At 42.0% G+C, this 17207-nt stretch overlaps 1 protein-coding gene and 1 long non-coding RNA gene across 8 annotated transcripts in view; one reads left to right on the plus strand and one right to left on the minus strand.

Moving 5' to 3' along the window:
• Window positions 1-1761: 1761 nt before the first annotated feature.
• LCLAT1 (lysocardiolipin acyltransferase 1) overlaps window positions 1762-17207 on the minus strand; it is a 193638-nt gene continuing 178192 nt past the window's right edge. For 5 of the 7 annotated variants that reach the window (XM_055540591.1, XM_055540593.1, XM_055540592.1 and 2 more), the window contains one exon: window positions 4263-5845. In XM_055540591.1, coding sequence (XP_055396566.1) covers window positions 5343-5845 — 503 coding nt within the window. In that variant the 3' untranslated portion in view covers window positions 4263-5342. Of the gene's footprint in view, window positions 5846-17207 lie in introns of all 7 variants that reach the window. The other 2 variants (XM_055540597.1, XM_055540598.1) reach the window with 1 other exon arrangement.
• Window positions 3624-17207, plus strand: part of LOC129623307 (uncharacterized) — a 37625-nt gene continuing 24041 nt past the window's right edge. The window contains exons 1-2 of the long non-coding RNA XR_008700478.1: window positions 3624-3757; window positions 4433-4510. This is a non-coding gene — a long non-coding RNA (uncharacterized LOC129623307). The remainder of the gene's footprint in view (window positions 3758-4432; window positions 4511-17207) is intronic.

Raw genomic sequence — 17207 nt, forward strand, 5'->3', positions numbered from 1 at the left:
TTATCCTGTTCTCAATAGCAATCCTCTTAAAGTTCATCCCTCCCCAACACCTTGTCCCTGTGGTCCAAGGGGACACCCTCCAGACCTGGCTCTAGGAGGTGGTGAGTAATCCAGGGATGCAACCCACCTAATATTTCCAGGCAAGTGTGTGGTTCAGGAATTACCATTGCAACCCAATTTAGAATTTGTGTTGAGCCACCGGGGAAGGGGTTTCTCTGGCTCTTTCCCCCTGGATTTGAACCTGAGAGGATGTAAGGCTGAGGTGACTGTGGGCATCAAGTCACCATGTGGCTCCTGGGAATCAAGTCAACACCACCAAGAGAGCACAGGCTATCTTTTAAGTATTTACTTTAAAACTGTTTTGGCATGAAGAGTGCACTGCCTGAGTGCAGGTTAGATTCTGTGACATCCTATGGCCTACTAGCTGGCATTTGAAGTACCTCATCAGAAACCTGCCCTTCACAGGGAGTTGCTGAAGCCTTTTATATAATTTATCGGTGAAATGAGCGATGTGGAAGCACATGGGTGACCAGAAAGACCCTGCTCTCCTCTCCCCTCTGTCTGATCAGATTATAGACATGCCGCCAGCCTGATGACCGCCGTCCTGGCAACCTGGCTCTTCTGGTCCTGCACACCCCTTTCCCAGAGAATGGCGATGGGAGCTCCCCTCAGAGTGAATCTTTCAAGCAGATGCTCATTGGAAGATCTGAAGACAGAGTGAGGCGCTGCAGAGCTCAGGTTCTGCAGGTAAAGGAAATCATTTTCCTTCTACCCTTCTGGGTTCTTGAAATATCAGACAGATTAACAAGAGGAGAATAATAAAAAATTGATTAGCATGTATCATCCCTCCTGTATTCATGGAGATACCCAGGGAAAACTGAGTAACTCCCTGAGGTGGCTTAGAATCCAGGCTGAAATACCACTTAATGGAAAGGTGAGGGAGAAAGTAGCCTTCTTAGGGGAGAGTGAATGGTGATCAGGAAAGATGAATGGGACCTTGGAATAGATGGGGGTGGGGGGGTGGGGAGTATGGCCTTTTGTGACAAAGTGTGTGGGTGTGTTCTCTCCTCTCCTGTGACAAGTCAGTCAGTTTGATGAAACTGCCAGGGAGGGCATTTATGGAGACTGAGTTCCTTTCGGAGGATATCTTTAGGTAGAAAAGGGGAGTTCAGAGACAGCCCTTCCCTGTATTTGCTATTTTTCAAGTTCCTACAACTGAAAATAATCAACATACCAACGTGGTCTATTTCGGGTAGCATGCCCTGAGCTCCTATATGCCTATACTGGGGTGGGCATATTCTGCTACCCTTAAGTCCCACAACTTTTGTGTCTGTTGGCCAAGTATGTTTTTATGCACTTGTCTGGCGTTGGTAAAAGGTTTGCCTTCCTAGTTTCAGCTTCCCTGACGGTGGAGGAGCAATGAGTAGAGTCCCACTTGCCTCTTACAGCTGCTGAGGTGGGTATTTCCCATTGACCCCCATTCTCGTGGAATGACCACATTCCCTTCAGGCTGAACTGAGAGATGGAGGAAGAGAATGTTCTGAGGACATTCACTGAGCCCTGAATTTGGCTGTGGCCCCTGGACTTTTTCAAGGATGAAGGCATTATATCCCCTGTTTGCTCTGGCATTTTGTTTCAAACATCTGTGACAGAGAGTCCTAACTGATCAGCTCTTCCCCAACAGGACACACGGGGAGACTGTAACGATATGGCACCCAGTCAGTCATCCCTGCACGAAGAGAAGTCCAACACACATGTAAACTCTATTGAATTCATTCCACTTTATTCTGGGATGGATACTAGAGACCACAACTCACAAACATACCAGTGAACATTGAAAACTAAGGCCATTCTGTGAGTTATTTTTAAAACCTAGTGTTTTGCACATCATGATCTTTTTTAAAAAATGAATTACCAAAACCAAGATTTCTCTTCTGAAATAAGAATACAAGGTCGGCACAAGACAACTTTAGGGCCATATCTAATCTGAAGTTCATCATGTGACAAGAGCATCTTTGTTTTCTACGACATAAATCACAGCCCTGAGGCAACCGCTACCCTCAGCATCAAGTTCTCTTTTCCAGATGTCATCATAAAGTAGTACTGCCCACAGTGACCAGTGTTCTATAAACCATGTTTCTCCCTGTGAATAGCAAAGAGACTTTTACCTAAGAGACACTCTGCAGGATTCTTGGAACAGGAAAAAGAAAGGGACCTGTAACTAAGGCACTGAAAGCACATTATTTATATAAAGAAATGTAAACAATTTAATACCAACAGGCTCCCTCCATTAGTCTCTGTTATAAAAGTGCACAAGGGCGGCACGGCCAGGCGCTTGAAGTCCGGGTGAGATGGGAACGTCTCCCTGGAGTCTCGGCTGTCGACGGTTGACAACGTCTGACCTGGGGCTGTGGACGTAACTCATTTCAAAGTGACTCAAGAGGAAGCTGTGTTTTAGTAGCATGACAAACAAGGAGAGGATTTTACGAAGAGCTTTAAATTATGGGCTCTGACGTTTATTTTTCTTTCAGTCTTCCACCATGTTCTTCCCCTGAATTTTACAATTCCTTTGGCTAGTTTCATCAGAGAGGCCTGGTGCGAAAACTTGCGGCCTCATCAGTGCCCTTCCTTGTAGGTTCCTATTTTAAGTGTAATCTTGCACGTCCCCTATAAACCACACTCGCTTTATTGAAAACGTTTCCGAATGGGAACGATGTGACAAGTGGACACACAGCACTGTAAATATTTCAAACTCCACTGGGTTTACTTTTGATGGACTGAAAGGGCTTTAAGATGAAGGCGAGGGCCCATATGCAGCCAGACAAGGGGCTGCTGAGTCCAGAGTGAGGGTGGCAGGTGGGGAGGGGCTCCTTCCTGGGCCAAGCAGGACCGAAGCTGCATTAACCTCTACTTGACACTACTACTAATCTCTACTTGCTATCGGTTTTAGAGTCCAAACCTTGGACCATATATTTCTTTAAAGAAAAGAAGAAAAAGTTGGGTAGGAAAACAAATAATTACAATTTTAAAAGAAGCCTTATTGCAACCGCCTCCCCGCCCCCCCTAAAAAACACAAAAACACACCCTCCCAAACACACAGAAAAAACACCCCAAAAAGGCAACTTTTTTCTTTTTAAAGTTACCATTTCTAAGTCTTAGAGCAAGTACAATGTCTCAGTTTCTGGGCTTATGAGTTCTGGGCACTAAAAAAGGAGCTTGCGTTTTATCAGAAAATATGTTTGTATTTTTTTTAAGACCAAAAGAAATCATGTTTTAAAAAGGAAGAGTTCCCCCTTTACAGGTTTCAGAGGGTTAAAGAGGACCTGCCATTAAAGCCAGAGGAGCCATGAGAAGCTTGGAGGAAGGGTTAACAGCCTACATTACAAACACCTGTAGGGTAGAAAGTGCAGCCTCGCTCTCTCACCCAGGACAAAGGCAATCCTGATTGCTAAACTATTTCTTGTTTCCAAATATAACCAGAAGAAGTCTGAGAAAGACCTAAATTTAAAACTTCTTTTACTGGGGGTTGGGAGAGAAGGTTTAAAAAAATTAACCACCTTAAAAACCACTGAAGAGCTGGGTCTGGAGCAGATGTGGGTAGTAACAAATCAGAAGCCCCAGCAGTACTGAAAACAGCCTTGGGGGAGGAGTTAAATAGGCTGGGCCTTCCGTAGAGGCACTAGTTAGAACTCTCCAAGTGAGGGTGGTGTGCTGACAGAGGGCTGCTCAACCAGGACCTTCCGGAAAAGTCTGCCTGGTAAGTCCAGCTCACAGCGTGCTTGCCTTTCCTGGCGATGCCTGTGTCTGCTGTTCCCTGGATGGAAATCACCGTCCAGCAAAAATAAGACGTCATTAAGGAGAAAGCACTTGTGCCAAGAGTATATACCAAGCTAGAAAGAGTGTTTGAAGCTGGTTCAAGGCAGGAATAAACAGGCAGGTTTGCTTTACAGCACAAGACTTTTAATTGCCCCATCTTTTCTGCTACTCTGACCAGCATTCCCATTAGGACAAAATAAATAAATAAAATTTAAAAAGTAATTGCAAGGCTCCAGTGGAGTGGAAACCTCGACCACATGCTTTTTTTTTTTTTCTTTTGCCTCAGAAGGAGATTGGTACTGTTGGCTTGCTGGATTTTCCATTGACTCCAAACGACAGGAATATTTAGGAGAACAATTGGTCAAAAGTGGGCTGAAATTTTACTAGTGAAAGAGGGAGCCTGAGACTAAAAAAGAGAGAGATCCCTATCATTAAGAAAGGATTCATTTTTGTGACCATTTTGATTTTAATAAAATTTGTCAAGGCTACAAGGGTTGAATAATTTAGGTTAAACCATTACGGCCCTGTCTGCAAGTGTTTTTGTTGTTGATTTAGTGGCAGAGGTTAGACACACATGCACATGTAGAAAATACAATAACCTTCCTTTTTGTGGCAGGTTTTAAAGAAATATTTCAACCAAGACACAACTTCAAAAGTGAGTTTCTGACAGCAATGCCAGACTGTTCTCAAAAAGGTAAGTGACTTCGATGTATACCGTTGTTAATGCAGAAAAGCGACACCTGCCAACAAGCTGTAATGAAACAAGTGCTACATATGCAAAGGTACACAGAAGTGAAGAACTAAATTGTTTGAACTCCGAGCTTTAAAAATTTAAACTAAGGGTTCTGAGTGGAGAGCCTGTGGTTGCTCCCTGAGACTCGTCTAGGTCTTATTTTCTGCATGAGAAAAGGGCACCGGTGGTTTTCTGATGTCTCGGTCAGTGCAAGGCTAAATGCCAAGGTTTCATGAATAATGAAGGGCTTCCTATCAAAATGTTTGTTCGGCTTAGGAGAAGGGGTTTCTGTCTTCTGGTCTTAAGGAAGGATGCAAGGGTTTGATTGGCATAGACAGGGGTGCAGGGACAGCGCCGAGAGGGAGCTGGGAGGAGGGTCCCTCACCCCCACAGTCAAGTGCCAGCACTTGATCTGGGCTGGTGCTCGGGGGCTTCGGCTCTGCCTCCCATCTGGGGAATTTGTCAGGAAGCAGGACTGGACCTGTGAGATCTGTGTGTACCTTGACTGCTAACAGCCTGATGATTGTGTACTAATACTCCGGCCCGTGATAATTTTGCCGCCATTGCTCCCTGCTACACAGTGTTGAAATTACATTCAGAGATTTAAAAAGAAAAAAAAAATTGCGTGTGTAGCAATATTGTTGCACAAAATTAAGTGCAAAATATCTTTAACAAATAATGACGGTTGTAAGAAATATTTGACACAGTCATGCAAAAATGCATCTCCATTTACAAAGGCTTAGAACATTTCCGAAATACGCCCCAGGCTTTTCCGCGGTGAACCTTAAACATCTTACTCATTTTTCTTTGCGTTTAAATGTGGCTGTTTGTGTAAGAGGCGGTAACATGCAAGTTCGAGGATCTCCAGTCCACCAAATATTCTCTCCTGCAGCACGAAGATGACAATCATGACGATAAAATACCACCGGACAAGACTGTACAGGTAGATGAACAGGCACATTGTGGGGCTGAACAGGGTCCAGTAGAGGATGGAGAGAAGTTTGACCACCAGGACTCTAAGCTCTGACTTGCAAGGAGGAACGACCGTCTGCCCCGTGAAGGAAAAATTCTTCTCCCCTTGATAGAAGGAGCGCAGCCTCTCTTCTTTCTCCTCCCACCGCTTGTGGCACCAGAGCTGGAGGTCCTCCTTGGACTCGGGGAGTGTGTTCACGGGGTACCGATGGACGTGGAAATGGATCTCCTTGGGAAAGTCCCCGAGGAGGAGGTGCTTCTCCGTCTGGGGAATGTTGTGAGGGTACGCCACCGTGATGTCATGGACGGCATCAAGGTTCTTACCTAGGTTTTGGAAAAGATAAAAATACAGATGGAATAAAGATCCATCTGGACAACAATGCTGATTCACACTGAAGGCAGGGAAAAAAAGATCAGGACAGAGTGAACCAAGATGAACAAACAAGGGCTATAAATACCTGTGTTCCTGGGCTCTTGCGTCAATATTTACCAGTCACTTAGTTTTTTATCTGCTTGCTAATTACCACAAAGACCTTTAGAAAGAAATTATCTTTGTTCCTAGAAATAGGAATCTGCCATTAAAGAATTAAATAAGCACCTTAAATTAGATTTGAGAAAGGAATTAAAGAACACAACTCTTCTCCACCAATAGGATTCACTGTTTAGAGATCTCCTATCAATAGACACCCTCTCTCCAAATAAAAAACTTTCTTACTTTTGACCCAATATCACTACGAAGGCTTCTGGAAAGAAAAACTCCATGTCAGAGTTGATACAGTGGTCAGACATGCCTGAAAACTTCCATATGACTTTCTAATTTCTAGAAACATCAGTGTGAAGTCGAATTCAGAGACTGAATGAGACCCTGACTTAGTATGCCATCATCCTTAAAAATTTCATTGTTTAGTAACTGTGGGGTTAAGTGTTTTCAGCAAAGTCATATGCCAGGTGTTGGAGATGGAGAAGTGAACCAAAAAATGCCAATCCCTAATTTCACTCCAGAGCTCACAGCAGAATCAGGGAGACAGGCAAGCAGTGTCCTAAAGGGGAGCCATGGCAGGTGAACCTCCCAGCAGAGAGCACTGGAGGGCTGAAGGCACTAAACTAGACTGGAGGCATTCAGTGAAGGCCCTCACTGTCAACCTTGAGAACGGGAACTCAAGTCTGTAGGTGATAGAGAACCTCTTAAGGATTTTAAAGAGACATGGAACCAGTATTTGTTTCATTTGAGCAGGGGTTAGCTTGAGAGCAGTAACAAGAATAGTTTGGAGAGGACCAGGGGCAAAGAGGTTGGAAGAGTACTTTGGTCATTACAAGGCAAGAAATGAAGAGGAGGTAGGGACTAAAGGAAGTGGCATGTTAAAAAAAATCACAAGGAAGAACTGACCTGACAGAGTGCTCAACTGGAGGGGGTGGAATGAGCCCAGGTTTATTTCTGTTTGGGGTTCTTGAATGGACTGGGGGAAGAGGGGATCTCTGAGATTAGAAATGTGACCAGAGTGCCATCTTTAAAGAATCAAGAGGATCACCCATGGAATCCTGTAAGAGGCCCAGGAAGGTTAAGTTTTTGGCCCAAGGACACACAACGTGTTGATGCATGATCTCTAAATGTTGCTTTCTTCCGTACCAAGTTATCTTCAGTGAGAGACTTTTGATGTGAACTCTTGATTCATCACAGGACTCTATGATGTAGGCAAAATTAACCTGTGGTGGAAATCAGAACAGTAGTTGCCTGTGGGGGTGGGGACTGGTGGGAAGGGAGCATGAGGAAATTTTCGGGGTGGGGGGAGCGGGCAGAGACATTCTGTATCTTGATTAAGAGTTTGGATTTCATGAAATGGTACATTTAAGATCTGTGCAGTTTCACTCTCTCCAAATTTTACCTCAGTCTTAAGAACAACAAAGATATGAAGCAAATTCCCCACCTTATATCACGTTTCCCCTTCCCCCCGAACCATTAGGTTGTGCTCAATTTCTCTGTAATGTTGGCAGTCAGTCTCCTCTCCTCTGTGATTTACTTTAGGGAAAGGACTAGGTTTCAATCTGGTTTCAGAACTGTCTTATAAAATACTCAGCCCTTAAGAGCGATGCCGTAAGAAATGAGAATACCCGTATCAACAAGGTTTACACTCAGAACTGGAGGGAAGTCCTTTCGGGACGCTGTGCACTGTCTACCTGGCGGCAGAGGAGGCAATGCAAGGTTGGCGGAGGCAACTCCAGTGCACTTGTGCCTGACGGCCTGGGGGAAAAAAGGGGCCGGGCCTGTTCGGCTTCAGAGGAGGGAAATGGGTCCTGTGGTGAGAAATCACAGGAAGATTTTTTTTTTTTTTTTTTTTTTTTTTTTAAATTTTATTTTATTTTTAAACTTAACATAACTGTATTAGATTTGCCAAATATCAAAATGAATCCGCCACAGGTATACATGTGTTCCCCATCCTGAACCCTCCTCCCTCCTCCCTCCCCATTCCATCCCTCTGGGTCGTCCCAGTGCACCAGCCCCAAGCATCCAGTATCGTGCATCGAACCTGGACTGGCGAAGATGTTTTTTAACAGCTGTCAAGAGGTGATGTGTCCACTGTTAGAGAAAAGGCTGGTTGACTCCCACCCGGTGGTGGGCTATAGCAGGAACCTACCCACAGGAAGGAAGGCAGTCTGGTCAAGCATCCAAAGACCAATTCTCACTGGTACAGTGAGCACGATACATCCACTAAGATGGTAATATGTCTTACCTGTTAACCTCACCTGCATTACAAATTGATCAACCTTTTGTCAATTCAACATTAATCATGATTACCCTGCTCTGTATTGATCAAACTTTTCCTTGACAAGTTGAGTTTAATGTTTTAGTGCCCCCTCTACCTGCAGACCTCAGAGCCTGTTCATCGATGCCCACCAACCAGAACCATAATCCATAATCCAATTTATTAATAAACACAAATTGGTAGCAAAGTATATAGAATACATACTATATAGTAGTATGAAACTGAAGATGCCCCTTTCTGCATTCCTCTTAGCAATCTGTAGGGTAGGAGGTGTGTGTGTACATGCAGACAAGTGTCTGCTCAAAATACAGCAAGTTTGGGGACAGAGATGGTACCACTTAGAGAAATGTTCTGTGAAAAAATTTCTAGATTTATTGTAGTGCACAGCATGAGGGCTGTGGAGGCAGACTGCTTGGGTTCAAATCCTAGCTCTGCTTCTTAATAAGTGAATGAATTAATCTCTGTGGCTTATTACTTTCTAGATCTATAAATTACCTCCTAGGGTTGTTGTGAGGAATAAATGAGATAAGTAAAAACACAAAACAGGATCTGATATGTAGTAAGCTCTCAACAAATGTTAGCTGCTGTAGCTGTTACTGAATCATAACGTTAGCATGTTGGGCTCTAACGTGAATTTAGCTTTGAGTAAAAAGCAGAGACATTACTTTGTCAAAGGTCCATCTAGTCAAGGCTATGGTTTTTCCAGTGGTCATGTATGGATGTGAGAGTTGGACTATAAAGAAAGCTGAGCACAGAAGAATTGATGCTTTTGAACTGTGGTGTTGGAGAAGACTCGTGAGAGTCCCTTGGACTGCAAGAAGATCCAACCAGTCCATCCTAAAGGAAATGAGTCTTGGGTGTTCATTGGAAGGACTGATGTTGAAGCTGAAACTCCAATACTTTAGCCACCTGATGCGAAGAGCTGACTCATTTAAAAACACCCTGATGCTGGGAAAGATTGAAGGCAGGAGAAGGGGACGACAGAGGATGAGATTGCTGGATGGCATCACCGACTCAATGGACATGGGTTTGGGCAAGCTCCGGGAGTTGGTGATGGACAGGGAGGCCTGGCGTGCTGCGGTTCATGGGGTCGCAAAGAGTTGGACGTGACTGAGGGACTGAACTGAACTGAGTCCACAGATGCCAGCGTGGATAGTGGGGAAAATACTGCATTCAAGCATCTTCTTTATACCACTGTCCAGGGCACTGCTCTTCTGGGCCCTGAAGACACCAATTACAGACCGCATGTCTTTCACATAAGACAAATGTTCAAACTATTATTTCACAAAGTGGCCAAGGACACTGCTCTGCTTCAAATATTTCAGACTCTTTCCCTGAAATATTTTATCTCAGCTTTATTCAATGACCAGCTCAAATTCTAAGGGTTCTAAGAAGAGTTTCCATATGTATTCAGGCCAAGTGGTCTTGCCTGCAGGGAGTGCTTAAGACATATGTTTCGATGTGCTCATTTGGGCATTCACCCGCCATCCTGCAGGACAGTATAAGAAGCTCACGAGAACCCAGTGTCCCAGGAAAACAAGGATCTTAAGGGCAGGACCATGTCTTTGACTCCTTAGAACCTTAGTAACATACTGCCCTACACTTAGAAAAAACACATATTTTACCAATATCTATAGTCTGTCTATCTTCTCATCTAAAGGTACAGGAGGGAATTATCATGCCTTCTGCATGAGGCTGTTAAAACAATTCAGTGAACTTATATACACAGGGCTCTTTGCATAAGACTGGCACATGGGAAGTTCTTAAATGTTAGCATGCACTACAACTTCTATATTCAGTTAATGAGACTGACTTCCTCCACTGGATCTTTTTGCAACTTGGTTCTGTGACTTCTTGGTTCTGAAAGAATTACAACAATCTTGGGTGAGGGTGTTGGGAGATCACCTTACAAAAAGGCAATATTCCAGAAGTTTCTGTAAGTTGCTTGTTTGGAATTTAGAGCTGTGGAATGATAGAACTCAACATAATTAAAATAGTATTATAATAGTATTTAAATGCTATTTATATTTAATAGTATTTAAAATACTACTAAGATATTATTTTAATTATGTTGAGTTCTATCAACATAAGACTGCTAAGAAAAGAGATTACTTTTCACACCATCTGTTCAAGACGTCCTGCCTGCCCTGGGGCCTCTAGCCCAGGGGAGTCCTTACTACCAGACAAGGTATCTTCCTCCCAGGGGTGGGCATGCTTGCAGAGCTTGGTTCGTATGTAAGTGACAATAATGAAATGGATAGTCAAAAGTTGAGATGTGCCTTTATTTCATTTACCAATTTAATAGCTAAAATAATGCATAATAGATTAAGATAAGTTCCTGCAATGACAAAGAAGTTACACTACCTTTAAATTTTCTGGTATGAGAACAAGAGACTTTTCAGTATGTGAATCATGATGGTTGCCATCAGTAAAAGCCATTTTTAGAAGATTGTATTGCTTTTTAGATAGTTTAAATTAAAAATCTAGATGCTCCATCTGGCCTAGATGCTCTCTGCCTACATGGGGCTTAGAAAATGGATCTGCTCTGTTTCTGATGCTGTGTCTACTGGACAGTTTCATACTTCAGTATAATTTTGAAAAGCAACCATTCTGTTAGAAGAACAACACTCAGCTGGGTCCAGAGATGTTTGTTCTCTAGAACACAAAAAGCACTTGCTTGATACTCCAAGTCTTAATTTTTAGTCTCAGACTGAGACTGGGGGAATTCTTAATACTTCAGTTGTGTTTAACCAATAGAAGTTTAAAAGGCATGCCTGGACTTCATGAGTGTCCTATGCAGAAGAGCAGTTCTCCCCGAATAGCAAGGGAGCCAATGATTATCAGCAGAGCTCTCCTCACTAGGAATGGGGGAGGGCCAAGTCTTTACACATCTGTATGTTTAAAATGAAAGAACCAAGAGAAGAAATTCCAGTTTGCCAAGATTCAATTATATAGTTCACTGGCAGAACAACAGAAATGTTATTTTTCTTTCTTTTTTAATCCAAAGTGATCTTTAACGGGGCTTCTCCTATAGCTCAGCTGGTAAAGACTCTGCCTGCAATGCAGATGACCCCGATTCAATTTCTGGGTCAGGAAGACCCGCTGGAGAAGGGATAGGCTACCCACTCCAGTATTCTTGGGCTTCCCTGGTGGCTCAGATGGTAAAGAATCTGCCAGCAATGCGGGAGACCTGGGTTCGATCCCTGGGTTGTGAAGATCCCCTGGAGAAGGGCTGCTGCTGCTGCCGCTAAGTCGCTTCAGACTCTGTGCGACCCCATAGACGGCAGCCCACCAGGCTCCCCCATCCCTGGGATTCTCCAGGCAAGAACACTGGAGTGGGTTGCCACTTCCTTCTCCAATGCATGAAAGTGAAAAGTTAAAGGGCAGTTTCTCAGTCGTGTCCGACTCCTAGCGATCCCATGGACTGCAGCCCACCAGGCCCCTCCGTCCATGGGATTTTCCAGGCAAGAGTACTGGAGTGGGGTGCCATTGCCTTCTCTGCTGGAGAAGGGAAAGGCTACTTATTTCAGTTTTCTGGCCTGGAGAATTCCATGGACTGGGTAGTCATGGGATGGCAAAGAGTTGGACAACTTTAATGAAGTTGATAACAACTGAAGTGTTTTTCCTTTCCCTATACCATAATCAAATGCAAAATATACAAAAATTTAGAATTTCATTTAATGCCTGCTTTTAAAAAAATTATACATACACTTTCTATTAGATCTAGATCCATAAATCTACCTATATGTATTGGAGAGTTTTCAATAAAGCAGCTTGTCATCTAAGATGTGTTTGTGTTAAAATGCTGAGGTCACTGGTTTTGTGCACTACTTTATTAGATTGAAAAAAAAAAACAAACAGGATAAAAGTGGGAGTTAGTAACTAAGCAGTCATTCACTGTGCCACTTTGATACTGAATAGTACGTGGCTAAAAATAAGCATGACAGACTGACACTAGTCAGTACACTCTGAAGAACAGCTTTGAATGGACAGATTTGGATATATTTAGACAAAAAATACCAATAAAGAAGAAATCTTTCAGCTTCAAAATAATGGGGCATGCATGAATCACTTAAAACCAACTAGTATTAAGGCTCAAACAGTACCATTTTCTTTGTTAGAGAAAACATTACTGTTCCCTCCTAGGAACATTATTCATTTTTCCTTGTACAAATTGGATGCATATGGAACAAAAGGTGGTGTCAGGAGGCTTCCAGCCCTGCCTCTTATCAGCTCTATGACTTGGCAAGTTCACAAGAAGCCTCATCTGTAAATGCAAATGAAAACAGTAGCGACCCTCATAGGATTTTGGGATCAGTTGGTAACAAGACTGCAGGAGGCCTACAGAAGGGCTTGGCAGGTGTGTGCTCAAACTCTGCTATTGCTCCGCGTGGGAAGATCACTGACAGCACCTGCTTGGTTTAGGCTGCTATCCTTTACCTTCCATTTTCCTCTAGATTTCCTCTTTCTTTGGGAGACAGACAAGTCTCTTGTAGTGACACTGAGGTCTACTGTCTAATATTCTGTCCACTCCTCTCCCCGGTAGAGCAGTAAAGTCGTTCAGGGGCTGACCTTGGCTCTCCAGGTAAGTCCAAGCATATCAAGCAAGTGCATCATGGTCCCAATTTATCTCCTGATACATTTTCTTTTCCAACCTAATAACTCATCTCTCGGACATTTTAAACTCAGCATAGAAACTGAATCCTCTGATGGCATTTAGAATTAGAAGCTGATGACGTGTGCTCTAGGATCACTGGTCTCTTGTCCCAGGTTGCTGTTACTGTTTTTAATAAGCTGAAGTTAGTGTCTACTCTTTTTCTAAGAAAGAACCATTCTGCACTTAAAAAGCAACTTTCAGCTGAAAGATGACACTAAAAATGGTATCCCTGTGAATAATCATGCTTATCCAGGAATTCAGCTCTTACCTACAATTTTAGGGAGACATATTTTCACTTTCCTGTCCTAAATCTGTTGAACTTTTTGTTTTCTGTGTAAATGCATGAATCTTTTCAATTACAAATCTCTATCTTCTGACAGAACTTCAAAACAAGTTTTATTTTCTAGGTACAATGGGAACCTGTTGACATTTTCCATAATTCAACAATATTGGTGCATTAGAAGATCATTAAGGCGAGATACGAATAACAATATAGCACTTGCTGAGGACAGAGAGACATACATACACTCATATGCACACATGTATATAAAACATGTGCCTAAAAAAAAGATACAGAAACTTTCAAAAATGAGATCATACTGTATATACTGTTTTATAACTGTTACAAGTACTTTCCATTCATGCCATTATAATTTTCTAAAATATCATTTTATAGATGTGTATACAACATTAAAAATTACTTTATCAGATATTTGTTTTCACATAATATTAAATATCAATATTTAAATAGGTATCTTTGTAACTAATAATAAAGATTTTATAGGGTAAATTCCAGTAAGTTAAATTGCTGGATCAAAGAATATGAATAGGTTTTTCCTGCATATGGGAAACTGACCCCCAGAAAGGTCAGTTTAATAAAAACACACAAGAAATGTATGATGGTGCTTTCTTTTTCACGCTTCTACTAATGCTTGCAATTGCTACTTTTAGAAAGTTGCCAAAATATGTCATTTTTGTTTTAATTTGTATGTTTTTGGTTAGATAAAACAACGTATCACTGGGTATATACTCTAGGGTTTTCCCTATAGGTTTTGGGATTCAGTGATTTGTCATCTTATGGATTTGTAAGACCTCTTTATACATGCTTTAAATCTTTTATACCAGTGTTGGTCATCTGACACTTGTGCTTCCCTGGTCACTGATGGGTTTATTTTGTTGCTGTCTATGAAATGTGGCTTTATGTCTTTTATCCAGTTCCTATGGGCTGTCTGTCTCTTTCTAGTCAATTTGCAAAACTTGTTCTTTACCATGGATTATTAATACTCCGTATTCTTTATTGCAAAGTTTTATAAATCCGTTATCTGTTGCTATTATTTATGGCATACTTCCAATATGTGTGGGTGTCTGTGTCTATACAAGTTCATTATTTATTCTGTTATAGCTTTTAGATTCCTATCTTTTGTCTTTCCAGCCCCTAGACTGTTTGTATACTTTGTAGTTTTCTACAAGATGAAAAAACATTTTTCATTTAATTTTATAACCCACCTTTACTTTCTTTCAAGACATTTGTTTTTCTAGCATCCTTTATTAAATAACTGTTTTTCCTACTATTTTGAAATACCACTTGGTCATATATTAGATTCTCAAATATACAGCTATCCAGTCTCCTTTCTCTCTTTTGCTCCAATGAGCTGTGTTTATTCCTTTCCTTAGTTACTTAATATGTAATAAAGCAAATCTTTCTTTTTCACACTGTATTGGGTTCCTGCTAGCACCTATTTTGCAATATAAATTTAAGAGCAACCAGGTAAATAACCCTGCCAATTAAGGTGACTTAAGAGACAGGAGTGCAATCCCTGGGTTGGGAAGATCCCCTGGAGGAGGGCATGACAACCAACTCCAGTATTCTTTCCTGGAGAATCCCCATAGACAGAGGAGTCTGGTGGGCTACAGTCCATAGGGTCTCAAAGGGTTGGACACAACTGAAGCAAATTAACACACACAATTCTAACACAAAAAACCACCCCCCTCTCAACTTAACCTGAAATTGTATTTGCATTATATTTACATTATACTTTTGAAAGAAATGGTCTTTCTTTCAAAAGTGAGAGTTGGACTATAAAGGAAGCTGAGTGCTGAAGAATTGATGCTTTTGAGCTGTGGTGTTGGAGAAGACTCTTGAGAGTGCCTTGGACTACAAGGAGATCCAACCAGTCCATCCTAAAGGAAATCAGTCCTGAATATTCATGGGGAGGACTGATGCTGAAACTGAAACCCCAGTACTTTGGCCACCTGATGTGAAGAACTGACTCATTGAAAAAGACCCTGATGCTGAGAAAGATTGAAGGCAGGAGGAGAAGGGGACGAAAGAGGATGGGATGACTGGATGTTATCACTGAATCAATGGACATAAATTTGAGCAAGCTCTAGGAGTTGGTGAAGGAAAGGGAAGCCTGGACTGTTGCAGTCCATGGGATTGCAAAGAGTCGAACATGACTAAGCAACTGAAATTTAAAAGAACTGATACTTTTATATTGTTTTTTCAAGAAAAATGTATTTCCATTTGCTTAAATCTTAGTTTATCTTCCAACAAGACTTCAGGTTTCTTCACAAAACTTTTGTGACTTTCTTTAAAATTTATTCTTAAATAATTTCATAATTCTTTGGACTATTGTGGATGGGATATATGTTCCTACTTAATGCTTTTAGGCAATCACTGCTTGTTGTTCAGTCATTAAGTCCTGTCCGACTCTTTGTGACCCCAAGGACTGTAGCAAGCTGAACTTCTGTGTCCTTCACTATCTCCCAGAGTTTGCTCAAACTCATGTCCATTGAGTGGGTGACTCTCTCTAACCATCTCATCCTCTACTGCCCCCTCCTCCTGCCTTCAGTCTTTCCCAGCATCAGGGTCTTTTCCAATGAGTTGGCTCTTCACATCAGGTGGCCAAAGTATTGGAGTTTCAGTTTCAGCATCAGTCCTTCCAAAGAATATTCAGGGTTGACTTCCTGTAGGATTGACTGGTTGGATCTCCTTGCAGTCTAGGTGACTCTTAAGATCTTTTCCAGCACCACAGTTCAAAAGCATCAATTCTTCGGTGCTCAGCTTTCTTTATACTCCAACTCTCACATCCATGCATGACTGCTGGAAAAACCGTAGCTCTGACTATATGGACCTTGTCAGCAAAGTGATGTCTCTGCTTTTTAATATATGTTGTCTAGGTTTGTCATAGCTTACTTTCCAAGGAACAAGCATCTTTTAATTTCGTGGCAGTCGTTACAGTCTGCAGTGGTTTTAGAGGTCAAGAAAATAAAATCTGTCACTATTTCCACTTTTTCTCCTTCTATGTGGTGGGACTGGGTGCCATGATCTTACGATTTTTGAATGCTGAGTTTTAAGCCAGCTTTCTCACTCTCCTCTTTAACCGTCATCAAGAGGCTCTTAAGTTCCTCTTCACTTTCTGCTATCAGAGTGGTATCATCTGCATATCTGAGATTGTTGCTATTTCTCCTGGCAATCTTGATTCCAGCCTGTGATACATCCAGCTGGACATGTCACATCAGGTGTCACATGATGTACTCTCCACAGAAGTTAAATAAGCAGGGTGACAACAAACAGCCTTGTCATACTCCTTTTCCAATTGTGAATCAGTTTTTTGTTTCCATGTCTGGTTCTAACTGTTGCTTCTTGACCTGCATACAGGTTCCTCAGAAGGCAGGTGAGACGGGCTGGTATTCCCATCTCTTTAAGAATTTTCCACAGATTGTTGTGTTCCACACAGTTCAAGGCTTTAGTCAATGAAGCAGATGTTTTTCTGGAATTCTCTTGCTTTTTTTTTTATGATCGAGCGGATGCTGGCAATTTGATCTCTGGTTCCTCTGCCTTTTCTAAATCCAGCTTGTACATCATGAAGTTCTTGGTTCATGCACTTCTTTGGCATTGCCTTTCTTTGGGATTGGAATGAAAACTGACCTTTTCCAGTCCTGTGGCCACTGCTGAGTTTTCCAAATTTGCTGGCATATTGAGTGCAGCAGTTTAACAGCATCATCTTTCAGGATTTGAAATAGCTCAGCTGGAATTCCATCACCTCTAATTACCTTGCTTACAGTAATGCTTCCTAAGGCCCACTTTATTTCACACTTCAGGATGTCTGGCTCTAGGTGAGTGACAACACCATCATGGTTATATTGGTTACTGAGATGTTTTTTGTATAGTTCTGTGTATTCTTGCCACCTCTTCTTAAATCCCTTCTGCTTCTGTTAGGTCCTTGCCATTTCTGTCCTTTATTGTGCCCATCCTTGTATGTAA

Source organism: Bubalus kerabau, chromosome 11 (assembly GCF_029407905.1).
Source record: "Bubalus kerabau isolate K-KA32 ecotype Philippines breed swamp buffalo chromosome 11, PCC_UOA_SB_1v2, whole genome shotgun sequence".
NCBI lineage: Eukaryota > Metazoa > Chordata > Mammalia > Artiodactyla > Bovidae > Bubalus > Bubalus kerabau.